Consider the following 24,511-nt stretch of genomic DNA (forward strand, 5'->3'; position numbering starts at 1 on the left):
GAGACCAAATTTCTTTTTACTTTATTCGGAACGTTGGGATGCCGGATACATTGACAAAGAAGCAAACAGAGCCAAAAAAATTCTCTTATAGCAAGTTGACACACAGCCCAACCCTACAAGAAAACACAAATATCAATCCACATCTTTTTTTTCTTCAAAGATACACAGTGCTCTGATAGTCATGACATGGGAGAGAAAAAAAGAAGAATGTTGGTTATGCACGACACCTGGATGGCACGAAAATGCCAGGTAAAACGGGTGGGAAAACACGAGAATAGACGTCGTTGCCACTAGGATAAGACAAAACAAAAACAAAAGAAAAAAAAAACAAAGGGCCAAATAAAACACAACAATGTCCTTTTGTCTCCACAGCTGTTCAAGCTTGGTCCATCACTATGATGTCATCGTCTTCGTTAGCAGGGGCTTCGTCGGCCTGAGCTTCGTCGGAGCACTCGTCAAGCACTGCAAACTCCATGTCCTGGATTCTGTTATCTGCAAATGTACCAGTGCCAGAAAAAAAAAGTCATGTGTCACACTTCAAAGCTGCAGATGCCATTTGATGACAACTTTAGCGAGACAAATTTAAAACATATACTCTGTATTTTCAGCAAACAAGGAGCAAAAACGTCTACTGCAAAATGTCCATACTCTTCAGAAGTAGTTGTCCGGAACTCAGGGTTGCCGGTCGGCGAAACTAAAAACACCAAAGTTACTTTAGTATTGAAACGGTAGCAATACTTTCTATAAACTGAAAGCACTTCTGTACGTTAAAAATTTGTATATGTTCTTGCGAGGTGGGTACCCGGTACTGGTTTACTACGTTCCACAGCCTAGCAGCATGAAACGGCCGCAACAGTCTGGTAATCATTGTGTTGCATGCCTAACTTATATTACTATACTTAGCATACATCAGCTCAAAAAACACAGAAATAAAATAGTCTTATTCAACTTCCATTACGCAAATACATTATTTGTCATTACGAAGCCTCATGTGAAAAGAGCAGATAGAGCAGAAAAAGTCCTAAACAGAAGCCAGATATGGCTCAAGAAAAACATTTCAAGTACCAATTTTTATCAGTTTGCCCTGCAAGTCTTTGGTAGGACAGAGCACTTACATAAATGCCATTACGATCTGCCGAAAACATAAAAGTTTCCATTCTGTTGTGGCTTCTTGCCACCACACGAGAAGAGTTTGAAGTACTCTGTTTTGCCCCTGTTAAGTCCTTCAGGCCTTTTTCTGTTTCCTCGAAAAAAATGCTTGTTTTCTAAACAATAGGTCATGGTCTGCTACCTCTACAGTAAAAACACCAGTCCTAGCTAACTACTGCCAAAACTTTGTATGTTTCATAAACTTCTTCTAAAGGTTTCCCTGCAGTTTGAGAGGGAAAGGAGGAATATTGTCCCTTTTTTAATGGCAGCATTCAAGTAAGCCAAATCTAACGATCCTTTATTTGAATAGCCTTAGGCATCGCTTTCGAGCAAATTGTGTACCGTAATATCCCTAGAGGTGTCCCAACCATAAAAGATAACCCACACCTACTTTTGGCAGGATTTGCTATCTTTCAGATACACCGAAAGGTAGACCACTTTTAGTAATTGGAGGGGGCACTGGCCAATGGAGACCTCAGAAGAAATGACATTGCTTAGCCGCGACGGGAGATAAGCGAACGTTGCCGACTGGGAAGGACAGTTGTCTTTGGTTCGTCGCCCGTCCCTGCCATCGCAAGTTGTGCAGGTCACAAAATCTAAAACTAGCATTTTTAAAATTTTTTTTTAGGACTTACTGAAAGGTAGTTTACCCTATATTTTCACCCGATTTGCTTTCGCTTTTAGCTGGGCCGCCTCTAAGGATGTTACAATAGCAATGTCTTTCGGCTCAAATTTGTACAAAAGGATCTCCTTACAAGTTGAAAGAGAGAAAGGGGAATGATTTTCAACCCTTCCGAAAAAAAGGTGTTGCAGGTCAGCATTTTAAGCTGAAAACCTTGTGTTCTGGACGGGACATACGCCACACAAAAGTGTCCGCAAACTTCCAGAGGAAATGAAGAACAGAGAAATCCGTAGGCATTTTGAATAGTTCCCAGTGTGTGGCATGGCGTAAAGGCTCGTTTATACTCCAACGTAAAGGCCCGTTCACACTCTTGCAACCGAGTACGAACGAGAGAGACGAGATCTGTTAAAACTTCTTAAAATTTCTTAGAACGAGAGAACACACTGGCACGCTGGTGCCATCTATGCGGTGACCCTGGAACTGCATTTCACAAGAGCGAAGGTTTTGCGGGATTTCCGAGGTCAAATGTACGTAATATCTAAAAGAAAGGCTCGTTTATAACGTTGACAAAAGTTTTTCGAGCCAAGAAAGAAAGGATAATGCGCGAGAGAAAAAGAAAATATGCCGAACCGCCAAGTTTACACTGCTACCTAATAGATGGCGCCAGTGTGTCCTCTCGTTGTAAGAGGTTTTAAGGAACCCAGTTTTAACCCCTTGCCTACTCATTTTTTTTTCTATAAAGATTGTACAGAAAGTTTTATTTAAATCAAGCAATTTGCGTCAAAATAAAGAAAAACGTTTCCTTGGCTTTCAGGCGTAGTCTCGTGCTCTATACCAGGACTTCTGGTCGTTTCCTCTTCTTCAGTAGTTCTTCACAGTATGATAGAAATCGAGAGATTAGCAGAAACCTCACATATGACATCGTTTTGCCGAGAATTGGGGTCTCCACTATGGACCTCTTCATTTTGACTGTGTTTTTTCACTTGCGTCATAATGATGCACAAGGCCAAGTATGCCTTTATCTCATCCGGAGTGGTGTCAAACCATTGCTCCTCATAGCATTTCTTGGGACGATCCTCGTCGCCCATCTCTTGTTCGGCGTAGCGATTTGTCTCAGCAGAGACAGACGCCCAAAAATCATGACTTGCAAACACGGAAAAGGTCGACAAGGCGCTTGTTTTCTCACCAAGACTGCGTTAAACCCTTGCTGACACACCTGGGGTTTCTACAAAGGTGAACTGAGCAGGCTGGTTGTCCCTCTTCTCCCAGTTCCACTGACGTGCAGACGCCGAAGTCGATGAAATGCTTCCAGGATTCGCATCGTTTTCAACACTTTTCTCACTGTCCGTTGAACTCTCATCGGATTCCGAGTAATCGAAAAGGCAGTAGGATTCATCGTCAGAAATACTGGCGCATTCATCACTTTCAAAAAGAAGTCTTTGTATATCTTCGTCCGCCAAAGCAGACCTCCGCGCCGAAGACATGTTTTTGGCGCGCTTGCTTACAATAGCGCGCTTATTTTTTGTCAATGGAGCGCCCTCTCTCTGTCAAAAGGCAAAGCAAACAAGAAAAGAACCCAAGGTAAACAGGAGCAACAGGGGTAGTGCTGCCATCTGCCGCAGAGCTCACAAAACAAGCTCTGAAACCGAAACACGAGTCACACTCGTGGTCGGGTTTTATGGTCCGTAAATGGCGGCACGAGTGACACTCGTTATTAGTAGGCAAGGGGTTAAGAGGTCGTCAGAGTGTGAATGGGCCTTAAGGCGAGTGCAGTGCAGCGACGTGGCCTAAGGGAAAACCAGCCCCTCTACGGTCTGCGTCCCGACACGACCGAAAAATTAGCAGCGTTCGGCATGCTCCAACTGTGCCGACGCAGAGATGGAGCACTGTCTGCACTGGCCGCATCAGGTTGCCAGACCAAGCTGCACAGCGCTTCTGCTCTCTAAACCGCTGTGAAGAGGTGCCAAGACCATCGAGGCAGCGTCGACGACAGTCGACGTGCTTGTCGCAGAACGTTCTGCACGTGCCCCTCAGACGGGGCACAACGGCGAGCGACGTCGGACGGGTTTGACTGCGGAGGGGTCAAATTTCTGACTGCCACGATGCAGCCAACATAGCAAGTCTGATATGGGAAACTGCAAGCACACGTGCTGGACTATAAACGAGCTTTAAGGTATGAAATTGAAATGGCACCTCCAACTTCTGCAAAGCTTTGTCGGATCCGCTGACACTCTATGAGTCAAGGACGGACATTCGAGGGCATCCAAAAGTTTTCCAGAAAAAGTCAAAACTGCATTCGGCCCTAGCTTTCGGACTATCATTTTGTTGGGCAAAACGTTTGTGAACACTTTTGTTGGAGTTGCCCCACCCGTAATAACGGGCTCCCGAAAAACAAGATATAACCAGACGGCGACGACTTGACCCTCCAAAGTGGAATGGGAAAACGAAGTTAAATGCGTCCAATCAGGAGGTTGGGGCTCGTTCACGAGCGCCACTGCCGTATAGAGGTAGACAAAGTCATCTCGCGAAATCGCACACCAAACATAAACTGAAAAGATGGCCAAGAATCTAATAAAATCAAAGTAACGACTGAACAAAGACGCATCCCAAAAGTGCAGACTCACCCTCCAACTCGTCTTTGGCATCCTCGGTCACTGGATCCCCAGCGCCGAGCAACGCATCTTCCACTGTCGCTTTGCCCTGTCGATTTTTCGTCCCAAACGATTTTGTCGGAACATGGATGGAAGAGAGAAAGAAAAGGGGAAAGGAACCTTAACTTTTTGGGCAGTCCAGCGTCAAGCTGGCAGCAGATCTTTCCACCAAAAAGAGTAAAATAAGATGCATTACATGTAAACAATGCACTCAGAAAGGTCACACGCTATGTAAAAGGCAGACAACCAAAGTGGATACTTACGCAGCAACAGAATGACTCTGAACATAAAGTTCGTCAAACGGGACTAGGGCTCGGCTTTCGTCTAGTCGTACCCGCACAGCTGCTAGTGCACCTCGGATTTTCTTTGCAGTCTCACCCTTGTCCCAGTGAAGTTGTCTACTTCGTGCCTTCTATTTTTGTCTTGTCGCGTCCGTACGGTCCACAAAACGGAGGCTAGAAACGTACGCACGCCCCGACGTGCCGAAGGAGAGGCACGCAACCACAAAGAAAAGAACATAAAAGTTCACTGCGAGATAACGGTGCATTCAAGGGGTTATCCAATATGCTGTTCGCGCGCATATCATTTGGGAAACTTTGCACAGAAAAAACGTTTTACAGAACGCACAACAGAGCGAGCATATGGTTCCCACTCACCCACCTATTTCTACAGTTCCAAGAAGTCTGCGACACATCTCAGAATTCAAAAACCCAGCACAGTCCTTTCCCATTTCTCCCCTGCATGCAAAAACTATACCTTCGCATGAAGCAAAAGTCACAATATGCATGTTTAATGTGCCTCAGCATTTAGAAACAACCTTGGGCAGCCGGGCAGCACAAACAGACACCATAAAGGCTGGATCACACATGCATCTCAGCGATGAGATAACGCAAGGTCAGCACTGCACCGGCACTGAGTTAGCACTGCACTGTGCGTGTAAGCATGGAAAGGTAGAGTGACATGCATCCGATCGCTGATACAGTGCGAAGTCAGCGCTTTGGCTGTACAGCTGAGCTGGCATTGGGACATATGTGTGAGCAAGCCTTAGCCCTCAAACCACTCATACCTGCAAGCTCGACGACTGGAAAACAAGAGAGTTCCCAACCTTAGGGCTTCAAAGCACCCCTATGCGCTCTCGCCGGGCACCGAGAAAGGTAAGCCACACTCACCAAGTTGGACGTCTGGGCCCCGGTTGGCCACGCCTCGTCGTCCATCTTGTTTGCGCCTGCACTCAGCAGAACAGACTCTGTCTTCGCCAGCGGATCCGCTGAAACAGAGTCGTCGTTAAAGAGGCAACCCCCCGTGATGTTGTCGTCCAGCGGGCCTTCGGTGACTTCCAGGATGGCGCTCTTCCAGTCGGAACAGTCGTCCAGAAGACTGTCAAGGCCCAAGGTCGTGATGACAGGCACCGAACAATCTTCTTCAGCGGCCGAACCAAACCGACGTTTTTCGGCGGTCAGCGCTCTCGATGCCTGCCCTGTGCTGGGGACCACTCGATCGTCCGTACTGAAATCCGACCACGGATGTGACTTGAGGGCTGTGTTTGTGCCTGCTGTGAGGCCCATGTCTTCTGTGATGTTCTCGGATGTCATTGAGAGGTCCTCGGTGATTGTGGAGTAGTCTTCCGAACCTGCGGCCAATGAACCGGGGGCCAAGCTGACCACGTTTATGATGGAGAAGCAGGGAGCCTCTTCAAAAGAGCCGGACCCCTCAGCAACCGAAGCCTGGATGTCACTCGCCGCACCTGTATTTGGGGCAATGCCTGCAGAAGCTGTGCTTAAGCTATCGGATGTCGGGACTAGGGTAGGACTTCTGCATTCTTGTGAACTGGTGCTGTCCACTTGAAAGCCAAGCTGAAAGGGATCCCCCATCACTGATGACGAAGCTACTTGCTTCATCGCTGAACTTTGTACACTCTTTCCGTCTGCCTCGGGGACTTTTCTTTCTTGCTCAAGTGCTAGGGTTTGGCTGGCATTCTGAGTATCCAAACTTGCTATGTCAGCCCTAGCTTCATCGGGCTTCTGTCTTGGTACGTCTTCTGCCTCCCAGCTGGTATCATCATGTTCCGAGGTAGGATTAATGCTCTGGGCCACCGAGCCCACTTCCGTGGGTTCTGAACTTGTCATCTGCTGAACTGCACTTGCTGCATCATTATCACATGTTGTTCCCATGGATGTCGGGGTCACATCAGTTTGTGACTGTGCAGCCAACTGTGTAATTGGCCTTTGTACGACCTCTTGCTCTGACAAAATCTTCATCACAGAAGGGGATGAGGGCTGGGGATCAAAAAATGTAGCTTCAGTGGCTACAACATTGTGTGTTGGAGCCATTTTCGTGGTAGCTACCAAATGCACACTTTCAGGCTGTTGCACTTGAGTGACCTCAGAGGGCACCTGAGAACATGTTGGCTGTGTTTGTGCCATCTCGGTTATTTGAGGAGTAGGTTGCACAGTTTCACAGGGAGATAGCTGATCTTGGGCAGCACTTGTTAACAATTCCTCACTTCTTGGTTGATGCGGAATCACATTCGAGTTCAAGCCGTCAGGCATTACCTCACTTATGACAGAAGACTGAGCTTCCGCTGAAACTTGGCTGGACTCTACCCCTTCTGGATGCTTCTGTGTTATTTCTGGCTCCTGCAGCGGCACAGGTAAACTTTTGCATGCAGATGAGTGGTTAATAATTGTAACCACATGTGAATCCGCACTTTCAGGCTGCACTGGAGCCAGTTCTAGGGTGGGCTTAGTTACAGCAGTTGTGCTGGTCAAGGATTTATCCTTAACTGTAGTTGTAAATGCCTTTGGACTTTCAGGCTGCACTTCCACTGGTTCTGATGCCTGAATAGCTGCGGCTTGAAGGGCAGCTAACTGACGTATTGCCAAGCTTGCCAGTGGTAAGTCGTCTTCTGACTGGTCTTGAGCCTCTTCCGATGATAGGGCTGTCTTGCTCTCGTTTTCGACTGATGCAGCATTTTCAGAAGGAGTCTGACAGACTTCTGGTGCCTGGACCTTAACACTTGAGTCACTCGGAAGTATCTTAGCATGCAATGAGTGCACTGGGGCTACTGCTGATGCTTGGTTGCCTGCAGTTGTAGCTGATTGGTCAGACACAGTGCCTGCAGATGCTTCGGCCCTTCCAGCCTTCACCTGGACATGCAATGAGTGCAATGTTGTGCTTTCAGTAACTGGAATTGACTGAGTACTCTCAGGTTGTCCTTGAACCAGCAATGTTTGTCCACTGTCAACAAGTGGCTGATTAAGAGGCTTACATGCAGATGAGTCAACATTTTCAGTCTGCATCGGTGCCACTACTGTTGTCTGCGCAGTGTCACTCTCCGTACTTACGGGTACCTGGGTCTCTGGCTGGGCCTCGGTTATTGAAGATTCCTGGACAGTTTCTTCAGCAGGCAGCTGACCAGTTGTTGAGATTGCACACGAGTCAGACGTTTCCATTGGAAAGGCTTGTGATGGCTGTACAGCTGTGCCTCCAGTACCCTTGGGTAACTGAGCAATTTCAGATTGGACTTGATCCACTGAGGGTATCTGGATGCCTTCAGCAGCAAAAGGTTCATCTGTTGTCACACTTGAGGAAGAGTCAGTACCTCCAGTCTTCAGTTGAGCCGCTTCCAATGTCGGCAACCTTTCTTCACTTTCACCATTCTTGAGTGGCTCAATAGTCTCATGCTGCACTTCAGTCCTGGCTGGTGTCTCAATGCTCTCAACAACAGGTGGCTGAGAAGTCACCATGCTTGCACTTCCAGTCTGCACTTCGACTACTCCCAATGCATGGACAGTTCCACTCTCAGGGGTTTGAGGTGACATTACTGCCTCAGTTTTCTCATTAGCCACTCCAGATGTCTCTAGAGTGGCATCGATTTTCACAGATGCCTGCTCCTTTGGCGGTACAATGCTGGCTACGCTGGTTTTAACGGTGCTCTCTTCATCCAAGTCCATGAGAACTGCCTCAACGTTCAATGCTGCAACTGGTGCAACAACTGGTGACACAACCGGTGCTGCAACCGGCACTGCAGCCGGTGCTGCAACAGGTGCTGCAACAGGCGCTGCAACAGGCGCTGCAACCGGCACTGCAACCGGCGCCGCAAACATTGTCGGTTCTGGTTCTTCTGGGGGTGGAGGAGGAGGTGGCTGCAGCAAGGCAGGCATGGCGGCGACAGGTGGACATGCAACTGGGGTGGTGTTTATGAGGCCTCTCATGTTCCCAGCAATCGGAGGCGGCCTTGTAGGGTCATACTGTGCCACAAGTGCACCACCACTGCCAACTGACTGAGCAGTTGCATGTACCATAGCTGGAAGGAGTGCAGGTCGGGCAATTAGCTCCAGCGCTGATGGTCAAATCCGAAAACATGAAAAATGAAGAAGCACGCCCATGCGAAAACGGTGGCGCGCAAGAAAGTGAACATGATCGGACATGTGGCAGGGTGAAACTCGGCTGCTGGAAGAGAGGGTTACATGTCTAACACACGCACATTTTGAGACTTACAACCCCTCAGATGCTGTGTGGAGGAAAATAGAGCAACGCTTTCTGCATTGTTTGCATCCCTAAATGTTGGCTACTCTCCCCAGTTTCTGATTACCAATGTACGCAATGATGTCTCATTAGGAAAGTAAACTCTTCTCATCATGTCGTAAAAAATGCTGATATAAAACAGGCCGTAACGGCATGCTTGCAGTATGGACTTCTTCATACTAACTACGAGAAAATCCTTGGCAAGTAGCAAGCCTGATAGTTTGGCCTAGCAAGAAACTGTCCTACACCATTCACCGAAGATGCTACCTAGTCCCCACTCAAGATTCCAGACAGTTACCACCTTGAGTGCCATGGACAAGCCTGATTCGTTGGCAGATTTGTAGTCATCGAAGATAGGAACAGTACCAAGCATGAACTAGCTGGCTGTCACTGGAAGGATTACCATGGGAATACGGACATGAACAAAATGTTGCAGGCTTCCCTGTCCTGTCGAAACAACTGCTAATGGCTCTGCCGATGCCACCACCTTCGGCTTTGTGAATCATCACTACCTGAAGCGGGCAGTCAAGCCGCGTCTGGCTTTGGCAGGTCTGATCTTGTGTCTGTTCCTCTAGCATACATGAGGTTATTATCATTATTATTATTACTAAGTAGACGGCACAAGTGTTGACATTCATTGCTGCTACAACGGTGGAAAAAATTCCACAAGACATTCACACATGCATTACTCTCGTAACAATGCTTCCAGTGGCAGCCACAGGGCATGTGTTCCCGCCGGTTGATGTTCACTAGATAATATTCCTATCCTTTATGACTGTGCGGTCCGAGAGCTACAAGCGTGATGTCGTGCCCCTTGTGAGGTGCCACTGTTCCACGAGCCATACACTATAAAACTCTCTTCTATGGCCACCAGATCATTCTAGTTGCTGAACAAAATGCATACCACTTACAAACTAACATTACTTGTAATGGTGTTATCCAAAGAACCAGTCTTCTCTGTCTCTCATAGATGGATGGATCAGGAGAAACTTTTTTTTCAAATACCCTTCGTAAATACCTAAGCATAGTTGAAAAACTATTTTTGTATCGCCCTCTATAGAACCCTTACCGGTTACGTGGAGCAGAAAAGAATTTTATTGTAGCAACTACTGTAGATGTCCAGCAATAGTTGCTACAGCACCCTAAGCAAATTCCTTTCATCAATTCAGCCTAGTAAAAACATCACCTTAGTTGGCAGTGTGGTAGACTCAGTTGAACGGGCAACCCGCCCAACTAAGCCCGCCACAATGCCGGTGCACGCTATAGAAGCAGACAAACAATTGAGGGTCCAAGTCGCGTGCAAACAAACAGCCCACGTTCGCGACTTTACAGACACCAACGGGCACCAAGAAATTCGAAGAATGCTCGCTTAACTGAAAGGACCTATACAAGGATATATAAGGATCTATAAGGAACAAGATATCCAAGTTTGAGCTGTGTCTTGTTCTTTGACTTCGACGTTTCTAATTTCCACACCAAAGTCTGTTCCCACTCTTGCGACTGCATACGGCCGAGCGGCTTAAACCGTCTTGGGATATCTTAAGACGGGAGAAGATGCTGGCGCCACCTGTCGGGCAACAGTGAAACTCCTGAAATTTCTGTACACTTTACATTTTTTCGAGCGTCATTTTTCATCTTTTGCATCAAAAAACCTTTGACAGCGTTGTAAACAATCATTTTTCGTAGACACTATAAGCATTCAATCTTGCAAAAACCTTAGCTCTAGTGAAACGCAGTTCCGGGGTCACCTCGCAGGTGGCACCAGGAGATTGCAAAAACTCGGTCGTAAGGAAACGCAAGTGTGCGAGCAGGCCATCAAAAGTCAACCCCAATCTGAGAAGAAAAAAAAAAAGGTGCCGACTCACCGGACAGCGGGGGTGGCGGGATGTAGGTCGGCGGCGGAAAGCTCGTGCAGATCGGAGGCGGGGGCACGGTAAACATGGGCGGCGGCACGGACAGGTTGGGCAGCTGGACGGCCGAGTAGACGGGCGGCGGTATCACCGGTGCAATGGGCTTGATGTCGTCGCGCTCGATGCCAAGAAGCTTGAGGTCCATGTCTTCTTCGGTCAGGCCTGGACCCGGTCCCAGCAACGACTTCTTCCTCACGACTCCGACCCTCAGCGGCTGCTTCTGCGTCGTGGCCACTAGGGCGGGCATGGCAGACGTCGGCACCGCTGCGCTCACGGTCGTCACGGTGGCAAAAGAGGTTTTGGGAGCGACCACTGCGCAGTCAAAAGGCAAGAGACAAGCTCAATCGTGAACGCTCGCTTTTGCCATTACAATACAATGCGGTCAAAGGGGAATTCCAGCCAAAATTCGGATAGTCACTGATTTGCCTCAAAATTAGTTGAACACATAAATAGACATACCTGAACTAGTGGCTTAAATTACGAGTCACAAACATCTTTTTTTTTATTTTGGGAGAAAGGGGGGGGTTATTGAATTTTTAAGCTTGGTATGAGAGGCCCTAGTAATCACAACAACAAAAATGGAGAAAAAAATTGCAGGTCTCGCAACGTGCGATGTCACCCCGCTGGAGTGCGCAAGAGACTTTGAATGTAAGTTTTGGCATAGCATAACCTTCATAGCTATTTTGAACTTTAAGATAATAAATAGAATGCCGGGAAGAGCAGAGCCTGGGTATTCCTAAAATGTGTTCACTTCGGACAGCTCCAACACTATATATTTCGTTGCTGTCAAAAAACAGTTTTCATAGCTCGAAAAACCGCCCGAGACCCCTTAGGAAAGTAAACGAGAAAACAAGAGAAAGTAACTGAAGCCGGTACAGACGCTTGAGACACAACCTCATCAACCCCTTAAGAGTACTGACTAACATTTCATTTAGAGCAACCTTCCAATCGCAAGGAACCACCATTCGCCTCGGACGGCAGCCGACAAACACTTACAAGTCTCGTCTCGACCCAATAAAGCGGCGTAGAAGCTCAGAGTCCTTATAAGAAGTAGAGCACACGCTGTGCTCGGCACCAGCTAGTTTGTGCTACGTCATCAAGGCCAAAGTAGCTTCCGCGGTGCGCAACTGCGACAGCATGTAGCTTCACCTTGTGTCTCCTTCTTCTTCTCCTACGACGGCGTTGGAACACTGCGCCAGCCACGCTAGGCTTGGCAACGTAGTGCAAAATAATCGACGCCGAGTGTTTGGAACATAGTTACGCATCGGTGAGTGGCTTGCGCCCGAAAAAAGTGGCGCTCAAACTGGGCCCCGCTTTACTTAAAGAGAGGAATGGTTGAGAAAATCTGACAGCTCAGGGAGCCCATGGGGGTACACTGGGAAGCCGAGTTTGAGAACCCATAACCCAGAGACTTAGTTTTTGCGGGGCCTCGAAGGATCTGAGTGTCCTGGTCTGAGTGTCCTGGTGAAATGTCAGCTCCCAGGGGGTTCCTTTTCGAGCCATTTAGGAAAAGGTGTGTGCCGGCACCAGCAACACATGGTCAACAAATTGTGTGCGGAAACCCCCTCATCTTTTTGAAAACAGTTGTCGGTTTATTGACCAGCTTGATCTGAAGTACGAGAGTGTAGAATGTGAGCCAACTGAATGGCGACAGGCTTCACTGCTCCGGCAAGGTGCCGGAGCAGCAAACCTGCACGGGTACCATTGCATGGGGCAGGCTTTCCTACCTCGAGTATGCCCCACAAAACCCAGCTTTCACCAGTGTTTAGCTCGTTCCCGTGTTACCCAGAATGGAAAAGCCAGGCTGCAAGAATTAAAACTGCAAGAATTAAAACTCGTACCGTTTTTGCCGCTTCAAGAAAAAAAAAAGGAGAAAAAAGCAAACAGGAAGTTGCTATGCATGGTGATTGTAAGAGAAAATGGAACCTGCAGAAACCTACTCTCTTTAGCATTTCTTTTTTTTTTGTTATAGAGAACAATATAAAAATTATGGAGCCTGCTTAAATTAATTTTTCACTACACTGAGAATGTTTCAGGGTGTGCCCCACGATTCATTATTAGTAAACAGCTGATGAAACTACCCAGCAAGTTTCATGCTTTGCATTCTTATCAATGCAACCTGGCTGCTCAAGTTATTCAACATTCCATTGGGCAAAACTGGAATCCGAATAAATTTTCAAAACCTAGCCGGGGCCCATCTGAGCACGAAGTTGGGAGAAAAATACCGCAAGAACTAAGCTCGGCCTAGACAAATTACACTGTGGCACAGCATTAGTGATCTAAACGAAGCATGCCATTCTATCGTGGATAAAGTGTATTCAGGTTGATTATTTTCAGAGTGCCCAAAATAAGGTTGGAAGGTCTGAAGCTCTCTTTGAATCCTTCCTTCACATTTTGTCTCGTTACAAAGGTAAACCCCCGTTTCATTAGCTGCCAGTGGATGTGAGACACATAACCTGCAACACTCCGCTCGCCCTTAAATGGGTACTCCGGCTATTTTTTTAGCTACCCCAACTATATTTTTGAAATGACCGGCCTTCAGAGGCATACCAACTTGTTTTTGGGTGGGGGGAGGGGCAAACCAGAACCCCCCCCCCGTGCCGGCGCCCTTGGTATTCCTTGGGTGCCGCTGGCCAGTGTTTGCACTGCCCAGTGGCGTGGCTGTTTCGGGGGGTGGGGAAGGCAAAACACATGCCTCGCCCCCCCACTCTAAGAACTGGGGGGGGGAGTGCCCCCCTTGCCCCCCCGGTTGATACGCTCATGCCGGCCTTCACCCTGTCCGGTACCCTATTTAGTATCGCAAAATTCAGGATAGTAATTGTGAAATCGGCAGGGGAGAATTATGCCACATCATACATTCAAATATACTCGCGTTTTTCAGCGCTGCAACATCAGTGGAAGACGGGCTTGCCGGTCAAGTGGACAGTCTAAAAATCGACTATGCCAAAACTCGTTTTGTGCTGCTGCGCAGGGGCTGGAACGAGCTTCCAGAGCATTCATTTGACACCATGGAACTGGCTGTTACCTGACCCAACCTAACCTAAAGAGTGAACCAATGTCTTCTACTGATGTCACTTTTTCATTGTTGCCAGTAAAGACGTTCACTTTGAAAAACACAGCGAGAACCAAAATTGTAAATTCAATGACTTTGCGAAAAAAAAAAAATGAATATTTTGGTGCAATATTTAGGTTACCATATCAGCTATGTGTGTTGGTGTGTAGTTTAGCAAATTTTCAGGGAAATCAGGGACTATGAAGAGAACGCCGGAGAACCCCTTCAAGTCAAGACTAGAGCCAATGCCACAAGCACGAGAGCTCAAGGTCGCTGTTTTGAAGCGGTCTTTCACAGAACAAGCGCTCAAGCTAAAGATGCGCTTCTCAAAGTCAGGAGCGTGCTAGCTCACGCCTGTAGCCTTGGCTGCCGTCTCAACGGAAAGGTTAACGGAGTGTAGTCCTGCATTTTCACATTTTAAGTTATTGATAAAAACAATAAAATGTAACTCGGGTTTCGCGTTTTCATTTTTTTACCGACAAACCCCGATAGAGAACCCCCAAACAGATTTGAAGGATGAACGAACAACCTTGAATTGGAACCTTCCTCGAGTGAGGAAAACCCAAGCGTCGCAGGACAAATCTTTGTCTCCAGGGTCATTTTGAAGTGATCGGGAACACAGCCCGCGCTGAACATAACCAGAGCGGTAGAGTTCTTCCTGCAAAGCTTCCAGTTTGTTCCCTGAATCCAAGAAATCTGGCGGGGGTTTACCTTCCGGGGTCTGTCGGTATGTATGGAAAACGTGGAACCCTAGTCATATGTACTGATATAAGAATGTGCCGTGCATTTCTGTTTCCCACAATGCTTGAACAGGCACCGGTTAAAATAATTTACGACACTCTGTCGATGCTAGCTTGTAGCAAAGAACTGCGGCGGCGTAAGCTCGGTTACTGCAATGAAGTTTGCGGCAATGTGGCCAACGAAGGGTTGAGACATGCCCTGCAAATACTAGGTGCCTCCCCGTCAATCGTGCCCTTCGAAGCAAACAATAAAAGAAGGAACGGTAAAGATCATCAGAACTATGAAAGTGCCGCTAAACTTTCGAACTTACAGCAGTATTTTGGAGAACAAACCAGGTCTACCCTGGCTACTACTGTTCATGAAGTTCGATACAGGTCTCTACGGGCATTCGTGTTTGTGACAATTACGAAGCAGGTAGAGATTGGAAGGACGAGACGCGTCTGCAATTGCCGACGATCGTTCCTTTGTCGCACATCGTCGGACGTCTCGTGTTTTGAGCACGCTATGCCATGGAGCAGTTTCACGTGATGAGGAGCTCAAACTCTAGAAAGGACCCAGACCCTTTGCCCCATGTTTTCCCATCCATAACAGCAGCGATTCCTAGCTCGCTCGAGTTTCTCGTGGCCTGGACATGAGGGGCTTTTGCGTTTAGTTGCACGACCTTCGAACTTTCCTGCCGAATTTATTAGTGCATTCTCCTACAAAAAAAAAAAAAAACGAGAAAGCTATGATGGTGTACAAATGACGGTCAACATGATGCCGGGTGACGTGCCACTGCTTTACGCCGTGATTTGACGCCCGTTACTACATCTGTAGCCGGTTATGGTCAAGAAAAATCGGGACAAGCCAATCCCACAAAGCTCTCTGCTTGCTGCGACTGTTTGTTTCCTCCTCTCCCCTGACCTCCTCTGACATTTGCTGTGCCAAAGTGTGAAAGAGCAGAGGTCTTTGTGGAAGCAGCTTGTCCCATTTTCTTCGGCCTGCAACAAACTATGGTAACGTTGTCAACACCGCGACGTCACGTGACAGCGCGATTTCACCCCCCGGATCACGTGATGTAGTGGCGCCGGGCCACGCGAGCCACGATGGCACCGACCCCACAAAGCATGGTGGCATCTAAATTCGGGTGACACCACCACCCCCGCATACCTTTTTCTATGTTGCTTCGGTGCACCATCGGCACTACAGTAAAACCTCGTTATAACAAAATGGGATACAACAAACTAATGGATATAACAAAGCAATCATAATTCCCCTTGCTTGCTAATAGTGGGAAGAAATGGACATTGGCTATAACAAACTAATGGTTATAACGAAATAATTACGACCGCTCCTTCAACTTTGTTATAATGAGGTTTTGCTGTAATCCCAACTCGCCCTTTCATTGTAAAGCACGTGCACAACCAAATTTACAAAACTCTGAACGGGCTACAAATATTAATTCCACAAACCAAAAAGTCGCAACTTGAGAATTTTCATTTACACTAGGAACAGTTAAAAATAAACTTACCAATGTCTTTTTTTAAGTCTAGTGCCTTTTATGCAGGACTATGGCAGTTGGTGGTGCAAAACTACGACATTATGGTACTCCAAGTGCCAAATCTATGGCACAGTTACTGTCATAAGGGTCTTGTAGGCTCATGAGCAGACAGTTGGGCAGTTTTGTAAGTTCAAGTTCTGCAAGTTACATTCCTCGACTACACACTTCCTGCTGGACACCAAAAGTTCTTGTCTCAATGAGCCAGAATCAAAGAAATTCCAAGTAGCATTAACAATAAAATGAATGCCAGACCTTTACACACTCAACCTTTCGCCTGAAATTCAACATAAAAAATTCTGCTCAAACAAGTCATGCTAAATACTCAGTCTGTTATGACCAACTAAATAGGTCCCTGTCCTAAACGCTTGCCTGCTTTAGTAAAAAAAAAATATGACTAAAGGCAGCCATGGGTACCAACCAGCACCAGTATTAACAGGATAAACATCCTAAAAATATTAGTAAAAAAGATATAGGACAAGGGAGGACAGCACAGGACAAGCGCCCTCCCGTGTCCTTTGTCTTTCGTGATAATATTTCCAATATGTTCAACAAACTAGGCCTCCCAACTTATTTTGTTACATTAACAGGATGTTAACCAATGAGCGCAGGGATTGGACAAGTCCCACAACACAAGCATATATTTTCACCTTAAATATTCAACCTCAAAGAGTGCGTGCAATGCAGTTGAGGTCGCAAACACTTTACAAGCAATGCAACATAACCTCGCATGTTTAGTAAGGGAAGATTAGGGATGCCTTAGAAATAACATGGCTTCAATGCATCCACTTGGCAATTATAAGTGTGCAGCTATTAAGGCACTAACTACTACATTGCGCACAAGCTTTGAAATGGAGTGACATGCAAAAGTCTGACAGGCAATAAGACAAAAGTAGCTCTGTAAATTCAAACCTTGGATCCGCGATGAAAATGGAAGCAATGCTGTTGATATGTGCATACTGTACTTGACTTGCATGGAGGTCACCGTTCATTTTTGGTAAAAACGAGAACGCCACATTCTAAGCAGTGTTTCTGCCAGGGAAGCATTTATTGTGGAATCAAGGGCATTTTTACTCGTCTTCCAAAATGGGCTGCCCCTTTCTTTCTGGCGGCAGCTCGAGTCAGTGGATATCCTTTGAGTAAAGAACCTACCAAGCTTACGCTAGGGAAAGAATAAAGTCTGTGTAAACGACAATAAGTGCAAGTTTCTGCAAACACTAAAGTTCTGCTTTATCAAATTAAGCTCGGCTGAGCAGCAGAGAAGATCTCTGCTGCTCAAAGACCTTCTCTCAATAAGGGAATGTGCAGTCAATGCTTGTGTCATCATATCTAAACTGAGGAAGGTACAAAAGAGAAACACTGCTCCATCAGTTTGCAACCATCACGATCATGCATTAATAAAGATTAATGCCGGAAAACTTGGGGCAACAACTGCCACAAAGCTGCAAACTGAAGAAAACGTTTTCCACTGGGGTGCTACAGACCGCACACTGCTCGAGCCATCCGTCATTAGTGGTGCGCCATGGCGCATGTGGTGTCACTAGTACTTGCATCACCAAATGAAAGTGACCGCATTTACAATTAATCTAACTGAGAACTTGTTTCACAAACTGGGTCAAGTTGTAGTCTGCTGCAGGTTAGGAAAAGCAGGACAGGCTGCCCCCACAACGCCCTCCCCTCTTTTCCCCTTAGCGAGCAAACCATGGAGAGGGGGGAAACAACCAATCAGAGAGCAGAGAGGTTTATGCAAGGGGCTTCTCCGGCATCTATCAAGCTGCAACAGTCTACACCTCAAGCGGCCAATCCACGAATTCTAAGCAGGCCCCAGTAGAAACCATGGGATGCAATATCACGAGAATATCCAGTGACTCTGTGCTCTGGCTTTCGGGGAGCAAATGGGGCAAGCCACAAAGCTTAGGGCTGCCCGATTTTTCAGGCTTTTAAAGCGACAGACGCGCACCCGAAATGACATTAAAACCTGCTATTTGCACGAGCCCAAGGGGTCGTCTGCTATGGCAATAGTGTGACCTCCAAGCAAGCCAAGTCAGTAAACTGTGCTACAAATAGTGCAAAAGCTGGTAAGAAGAAAAAAAAAAAGAAGGTGGCAAACCGAGTTGACAAAAGGAAACTAGCAGCAATATTACGGTCCCATGATTTCACTGGTCCGGAAACTTTTCCATCCTGCCGTCCCCAAAAAATGTCGCTAGGGTCCGAAACGTTTGCCGGGCTGCAGCAGTTATCGCCTGAAACATAGTCGTCTGCTTCCAGTAGTGTTTGAATCTCTGCAAGCGGTCAGGTACCAGTTGTTTGAACATATTTTGTATCTGGTTTGCACATGTCCCCACATGGCACGGCCCACTGGGATTGGTAACCAAGTTCGAGTCTCTTCGGTGAACTAATTCAGTCAGCATTTTGAAACCATGACCGGCAGAAAAAAAGGAACTCCAAGGCCCACAACCTTTGTACCACTCAGACATCGCTGTTCTGTGATGATCTGCATTAACAAGCACCAAACTACTTCCAAATTATGTTAAAAATTTTAAAAAACATATATAAAAAGTTTAAAAGTAAGAAACTTCTAATGCTTGATCCACATCATTTCCATTAGAAATGAGGGCAAAATAGGGGTCCTCAGACGCATTTAATTCGGATCTATAGGCCAAAGAAAACTCTCAAACAATTGCCCCTGGTTCGTTTTTTAAGAGTCAGAAGAGTCGTAAAATATGTCTGATAACATTGTTGTGCATTTCATGTCGAGAGGACGCAGATTTGCAAGTTAATTCAGGAAGCTTTAAGCAGGTTGTGGCTTATCACAGGGGACATTGGGTCTGCTACATAAGCCAAACAAACGCAAACAGTAATACTCCAAAAGGAATATGTCGTCTTAATGTGTTGCGACGCTGACTGTCGCATCATGCTGAGCAACTTCCTCAAGAGCAAGCACGTCTAACTAGCAAAGCGACCTGAGTATCAGAGCAACACAAACTAGTGCACTAACATGGCCTTCATCACAAAGGCAAGCTGGCAAAAGTTTCGAGACAAGAAATCAGGGGACCACCTCACCATAAAAAAAAATTTGATTAAAAAAATAAAAAGCCTCTATATACAAACAAATGACCATCAAGTTTTATTAAGAGCCCAAATCTTACAGGCCTCAACGTGTTAAAAAAAAAAAAAAAGACGACTTTTCTGCCAGACTCCTATGCCAGCGTTTGCACAAAGACGAAAAGAAAAGAAAAAACTGCGGCAAACGAGACAGCAACGATCACAGGAGGAACCACTCGCGCATTCTGTGAGACTGACCCTTAGCAGGCGGCACGGGCAACGGAATCTCCAGGACTTCGTTCTTCTTGGCTTCCGCCACCAGAGCCGCCGCCTTGGCCGCAGCTTCGGCTGCGGCCTCCGACGTAGCCGCAGCCAGGTCCGGGGGCAGAGCCGGACCGTATGGCTTCTCCTCCGTCTTGGCCGAAGCCGCTGTTGTCGGCTTCGCCTTGCCCGACAGGAACGAGGGCCTGAAGCACGGCGCCTTCCCGATGATGACGACGGGCGTCGCTTTGACAGGTTTCTGCGTCTTCTGTCCCTTCAGCAGCTTCAGCTTGATGCCGCCAGTCTTCTCGGGTGCCTTGGTGGCAGGCGGCGCGTCCTTCGCCGAGGACGACATGTCTTCGTCGTCGAGTTCTTTGACGGAACGGTTGCTTTCCCGCTCCGCGCGGAGCAGTTCCTCGCTCTTCCGTCGGATCTTGTCTTGCTCCTCCTTTTTCTTCTTTGAAGAGCTCCCCGAGGACTTTTTTGAGGAGGAGTGATCCGACGTGGCGGGAGACTTAGACCTAGACTTGGAGCGCTGTCGCCGCTTGTCCTTTTCCTTGTCCTTGTCCTTGTCTTTTTCCTTCTCCTTGTCCTTTTTCTCCTTGTCCTTCTCGTCCTTGACCGCGCTGCCAATCGCCATGTCGCGCTCGATCTTCCAACGGCGTTCATAGTACGGGTTCAGCAGCGTGTATTTCTGGGGCGAGAAAGGGGAGTAGGGTTACTCTCTTACAATGCACGCTCGCGACGGCAGACTATGCGGAGTGCAAGTTCGTCTGCTTCTTGCACATGGCACGGGGAACAGAACAGTGCACAAAAAGACAAGAACAGAGAAAAGAAACATGCACAACACACAAGCGCTGACTCGCAACTGAATTTATACAAGAAGAAGAGGACGTTCTGAAAGACATGCGACACAACACCATTTAACTACAATGTTTTTGCCCCATAGTCCGATCTGAAAACAAGGTTTTGGTTTGAAGCAGTGTCACTGATGGGTGGCTAATGCAGCAGTCCCCCAAGCTTTTGATGCAATGCGCTTCTAAGATTTTGCGAGTCGGTTTGTCTCAATAATGTCCTATTATTGTTGTGCCTTTAAGAATCGGAGAACACGAGCAGGAAATGCAATCTACGGGAAGATGGCCGCCCACCATGGATTTTAGTGAGCGATCATGCTCGAGAAGGCAATTGATCAGGCACCGTCCAGTTTGGCCCACATAGCTTCTACGACACATTAGTGGAATTTGGTACTCAACGCCAATCGAACACGACGCATAAGGTGGCTATGGCGTTTCTGGCACATGACATTTTTAAGGTTTTCCGCTATCGAGCGAATCTTTGAACAGATTCGCGCCATTCTTTTAAAAAGCTAAAAACACAACAAGCACGTCATACTTTTCGGCTGCCCTTTTTAAATTATGCGAGGTTTGGCGCATGTATGGTACAGCTACCTTTTGTTTCTGTTGATCTATAGGTTTCTTTCCCTAAATTCCTTTAGTCTTACGTACCGAGGCCTCCACCACCATGTTTAAAACCTGTGATGGGATGCCCGACGTATGGGGTCTCTCAACTTGAGCGTTAAAACTTTCACAAACAGTGAGAAAGCAGGACTTCGTAAGTGCAACCCCAAGTATGAAAACCACAATCTGATGCATAATGAAGGATGCCCTTTTTTGACCCAGGTGAGAAACTCCAGCAGATATGGTTTGTATAAAGAGATAACAAATAATCTAGGAATTTTAGCTTCCCGTCCAAAGGTTTTCCAACTGTGAACTTAAGACCAAAACCAAACCTAGAAAATACGCTCATAACCTTATCAAAGTTATCAGCTTCAGCAGACTTGGGATACACTAGCGCAAAAAATCGTCGACATATCGAAACACCTTTGACACTTGTGATCTGCTAAGGACACCATCGATTGCTCAATCAACATTTGCTAAAAAAATATCACTAAGCATGGGGGCCACACATGATCCTATGCACACACCTGACCACTGTATAAAGATATCATTTTTCCACCCAACAATCATAGTTTATATAGAATTGCAGAAGTTCTAAAAAACCTTCTAAACTAGAGTTTTTGAAAAAGAACTCCCCTTGCTCTTCAATACAGGACTTGACTGAGGCCAGTAAATGCTTCGTGTGGAACGGAATAAAAAGGTCTTGTACACTCTCCGGCAATATGAAAGACCCACTCGGAGCGCGTGGCCGAGGTGGTGGCTGGCGGGGGCCCTGCGAGCGCTCCGGGCAGTTCCACTCTGCTTCGAGGGGAGCACGCTCCCTCGGGGCTCAGCTAAAGCGAAACGCGCTTATCAGATTGTGCTGAGCCCCGAGTGAGCGTCCTCCCCTCGAAGCAGAATGGCATTGCCCGGAGCGCTCGCAGCGCCCCCGCCAGCCACCGCCTTGGCCACGCGCTCCCAGTGGGTCTTTCATATCGCCGGAGACTGTACGTCAACGCTGAACAAAGAGTGGCTGTCGAAATTATTGTTCTTAAAAGCTTCCACTACTGCTTCAGAAATCTTGGAAGCACATTGCATCAACAGCTTGGGGGACTGCTGCATCAGCCACCCATCAGTGACACTGCTTAAACTGAAACCTTGTTTCTAGATCGGACTCTGGGGCAAAAACATTGTAGTTAAACGGTATTGTGTCGCGTGTGACACGCACTGCGTGCCCTGCGTGTCTTTCAGAATGCCCTCTCCTTTTCCTTTTGTGTATAAACTCAGTTGCAAGTCAGCACTTGTGTGCTGTGCATGTTCCTTTTCTCTGTCCTTGTCTTTCTGTGCGCTGTTCTGTTCGCCATGTCATCATAGCAACTCGTCCAACTTACAACACTTGCACATGGATTGCCATCATGTCAGAATACCAAGCTCTTACTGGCAGATTTGAAAAAGAAATGGTGGGAAGACCTTAAGGCATCTAGCACTGAGCTCCACCCACTATCCTTTCGATCAAAGCCAATCGGAGCTCGGTGTTGTTCTGACGTCACTGCAGCCCCTGTGCAAGAAGCCTTGCTCTTCGCATAGTCTGTTGCAGGTTACGAAAGCAGGACAGGCCCTTCCCACAAAAGCCCTCTGCTAGCCACGATTGGCAGTTTCTCCTTTTCAGAGTTTGCTTCACTAAAATGGAAAGAGTGGAGGGCTTTTTGGGAGAAGCCTGCCATACTTTTCTTGACCCGCGACGGACTATAGGACAACAAAGTCCAGTGGTACACGTCCAGCAAACCCTATGCTACGTTTCAGCTTAAGTCCGGGTTCGGCCGATGCTACGAGCCAACGAGACCAATAGTGCGCCGTCAAACGCGCGAGTCACCGAACCTTCTCTGTTTATGATTCGTTCGGCAGGGATGGAACACGTACAGAAACGTGAAGGACGTTATGGTGGTGCGCTTTTGACGCCATCCGATCAGTCCCATCGGCTCCTGGCGTCGGCTGCGTCTCGACTCGAGGTGGAATGAAGTATGGCAATGGGTGAAGGTGAAACCTTCCACCTTAATCCGCAGACAGTACAGTATGCGCTTTTACGGACCAAGGGAACGACCGTGACCCGTGACGACTCAAACGCTCGCAATTCTAAACTTACCCTCATTTTTACGGTCTATAGTTACCGATGAGGTAAGAAGGGCAGGGAGGTACTTCGATTGTCCTGTTGTCTTCAACGTGAGCTTCCTACCTTCGACGACGCATCTCGTGAGCCACAAGCGCAAGCACGCAGCCATTGTGAAGTAAAAGGCACTAAGCAGGGCTCTGCGTTTTCAGTGGATGCCCATGAACCCTCGAGCCTAACCTCCCGGAGCCGGGAAAAACCGAAAGACCCTCCGACCGGAGCCGTCCCTAAGGAAGAAGAATCCTAAGCTTCGCGAGGAGAAACCTTCGCAAACTGCCTCGCCTTGTGTCGATGCGGAATGCGGCGTGCACTGCACTGTCTGCGGGGCTGCTTCTCTCTTTGGGAACTGCAACAGCCATCTCGCTTCCTTTTCTCGTTGGCACCAAGACGTTTCACGAGCGTTCGGGTAACTTGTTACCCGGAGGTTGGGAAACCTTACGCCTGCGTCCCGTTTTTGCCGACGTAAGCCTCGATAAATGCCGGTGTTTAGTTCGGCCCTGAAAAACTGAAAACAAAAAATCCCCCCAAAAAAACGAAAAACCTGAAACCCTAGTTATAAATAAAATTTCTCATTTGTTTTTTTTGTTTTTTTTTTCCCCAGAATTAGTGGCTACTGTTGTTTCAGTCGACCGGCTGTAGAGAAGGCTACTGAAGAGCGAGCGTCTGTTACGTCCACTCATTCTACTCTACCACCACCAGAATTAGACCAATCCATGGCTCAAAGTCATGAACAAAAAATGGCAGAAGAAAGGACTGGCCAGATGGGCACTCCAAGCACTGTGGTCATTAGATTATTCGATTGGCAAACTCTAGAAGAACGGGAAGTGAACACTTCATCAAGTTGCTGGAGCAACTTGCTTCCTTTCTTCTACCTCTTGCTATTTCGACTTAATTGGGAATTGTCGCCACTCACACTGAAGCATCCCACAAGAACACATGAAAAATGCAAGATCCTCAGTGGACCATTCACAGTTGTCATAGATGGTTAGCCGCCCAAGCTTGCTAGACCGACCCCCAAGCTCAAAGCATTAGAGACGCCGAGTCACCCACCGTGTAGTTCTGGTTATGCTCGACACTGTGCAGGTGATTCCGTGCCATGGCAGAGTCGCCACTCATCACCTTGCACAGCTTGCAGTAGTAGCCGGACATGCCGACCATGAACTGGACGCCTGCACAAAGGAACGGAGAGGAAGAAAAAAAAACAACCTTGCAGCATCCAAACTTAAAATGAGCCCAATCGCAAGCTTCGAAGGTGATGCGGTGCTTCCGATCTGGTTGTGCATGCATGCAATTAACAGTGAGAAAAGGACTTCTCTTTCATACAGTGTCGCACATCACCGTAACCACATCAAGTCAGAAACATGCCGCAACCTTCGAGGCTCACAAAATGGAGGTCAAGTTCGAGTTAAGGTA

General features: G+C 47.3%; 1 protein-coding gene across 2 annotated transcripts in view; it reads right to left on the reverse strand.

Moving 5' to 3' along the window:
- LOC115315739 (zinc finger protein 318) overlaps nucleotides 1-24,511 on the reverse strand; it is a 55,011-nt gene continuing 30,500 nt past the window's right edge. The window contains exons 7-12 of one of the 2 annotated variants that reach the window (XM_029975037.2): nucleotides 24,149-24,267; nucleotides 19,493-20,189; nucleotides 10,815-11,171; nucleotides 5,592-8,728; nucleotides 4,396-4,471; nucleotides 1-492 (exon numbers count right to left, since the gene is read on the reverse strand). In XM_029975037.2, coding sequence (XP_029830897.2) covers nucleotides 377-492; nucleotides 4,396-4,471; nucleotides 5,592-8,728; nucleotides 10,815-11,171; nucleotides 19,493-20,189; nucleotides 24,149-24,267 — 4,502 coding nt within the window. In that variant the 3' untranslated portion in view covers nucleotides 1-376. The remainder of the gene's footprint in view (nucleotides 493-4,395; nucleotides 4,472-5,591; nucleotides 8,729-10,814; nucleotides 11,172-19,492; nucleotides 20,190-24,148; nucleotides 24,268-24,511) is intronic. The other variant, XM_029975039.2, reaches the window with a different exon arrangement.

This window comes from Ixodes scapularis, unplaced genomic scaffold (assembly GCF_016920785.2).
Source record: "Ixodes scapularis isolate PalLabHiFi unplaced genomic scaffold, ASM1692078v2 PGA_scaffold4__175_contigs__length_147842914, whole genome shotgun sequence".
Classification (NCBI taxonomy): Eukaryota; Metazoa; Arthropoda; class Arachnida; order Ixodida; family Ixodidae; genus Ixodes; species Ixodes scapularis.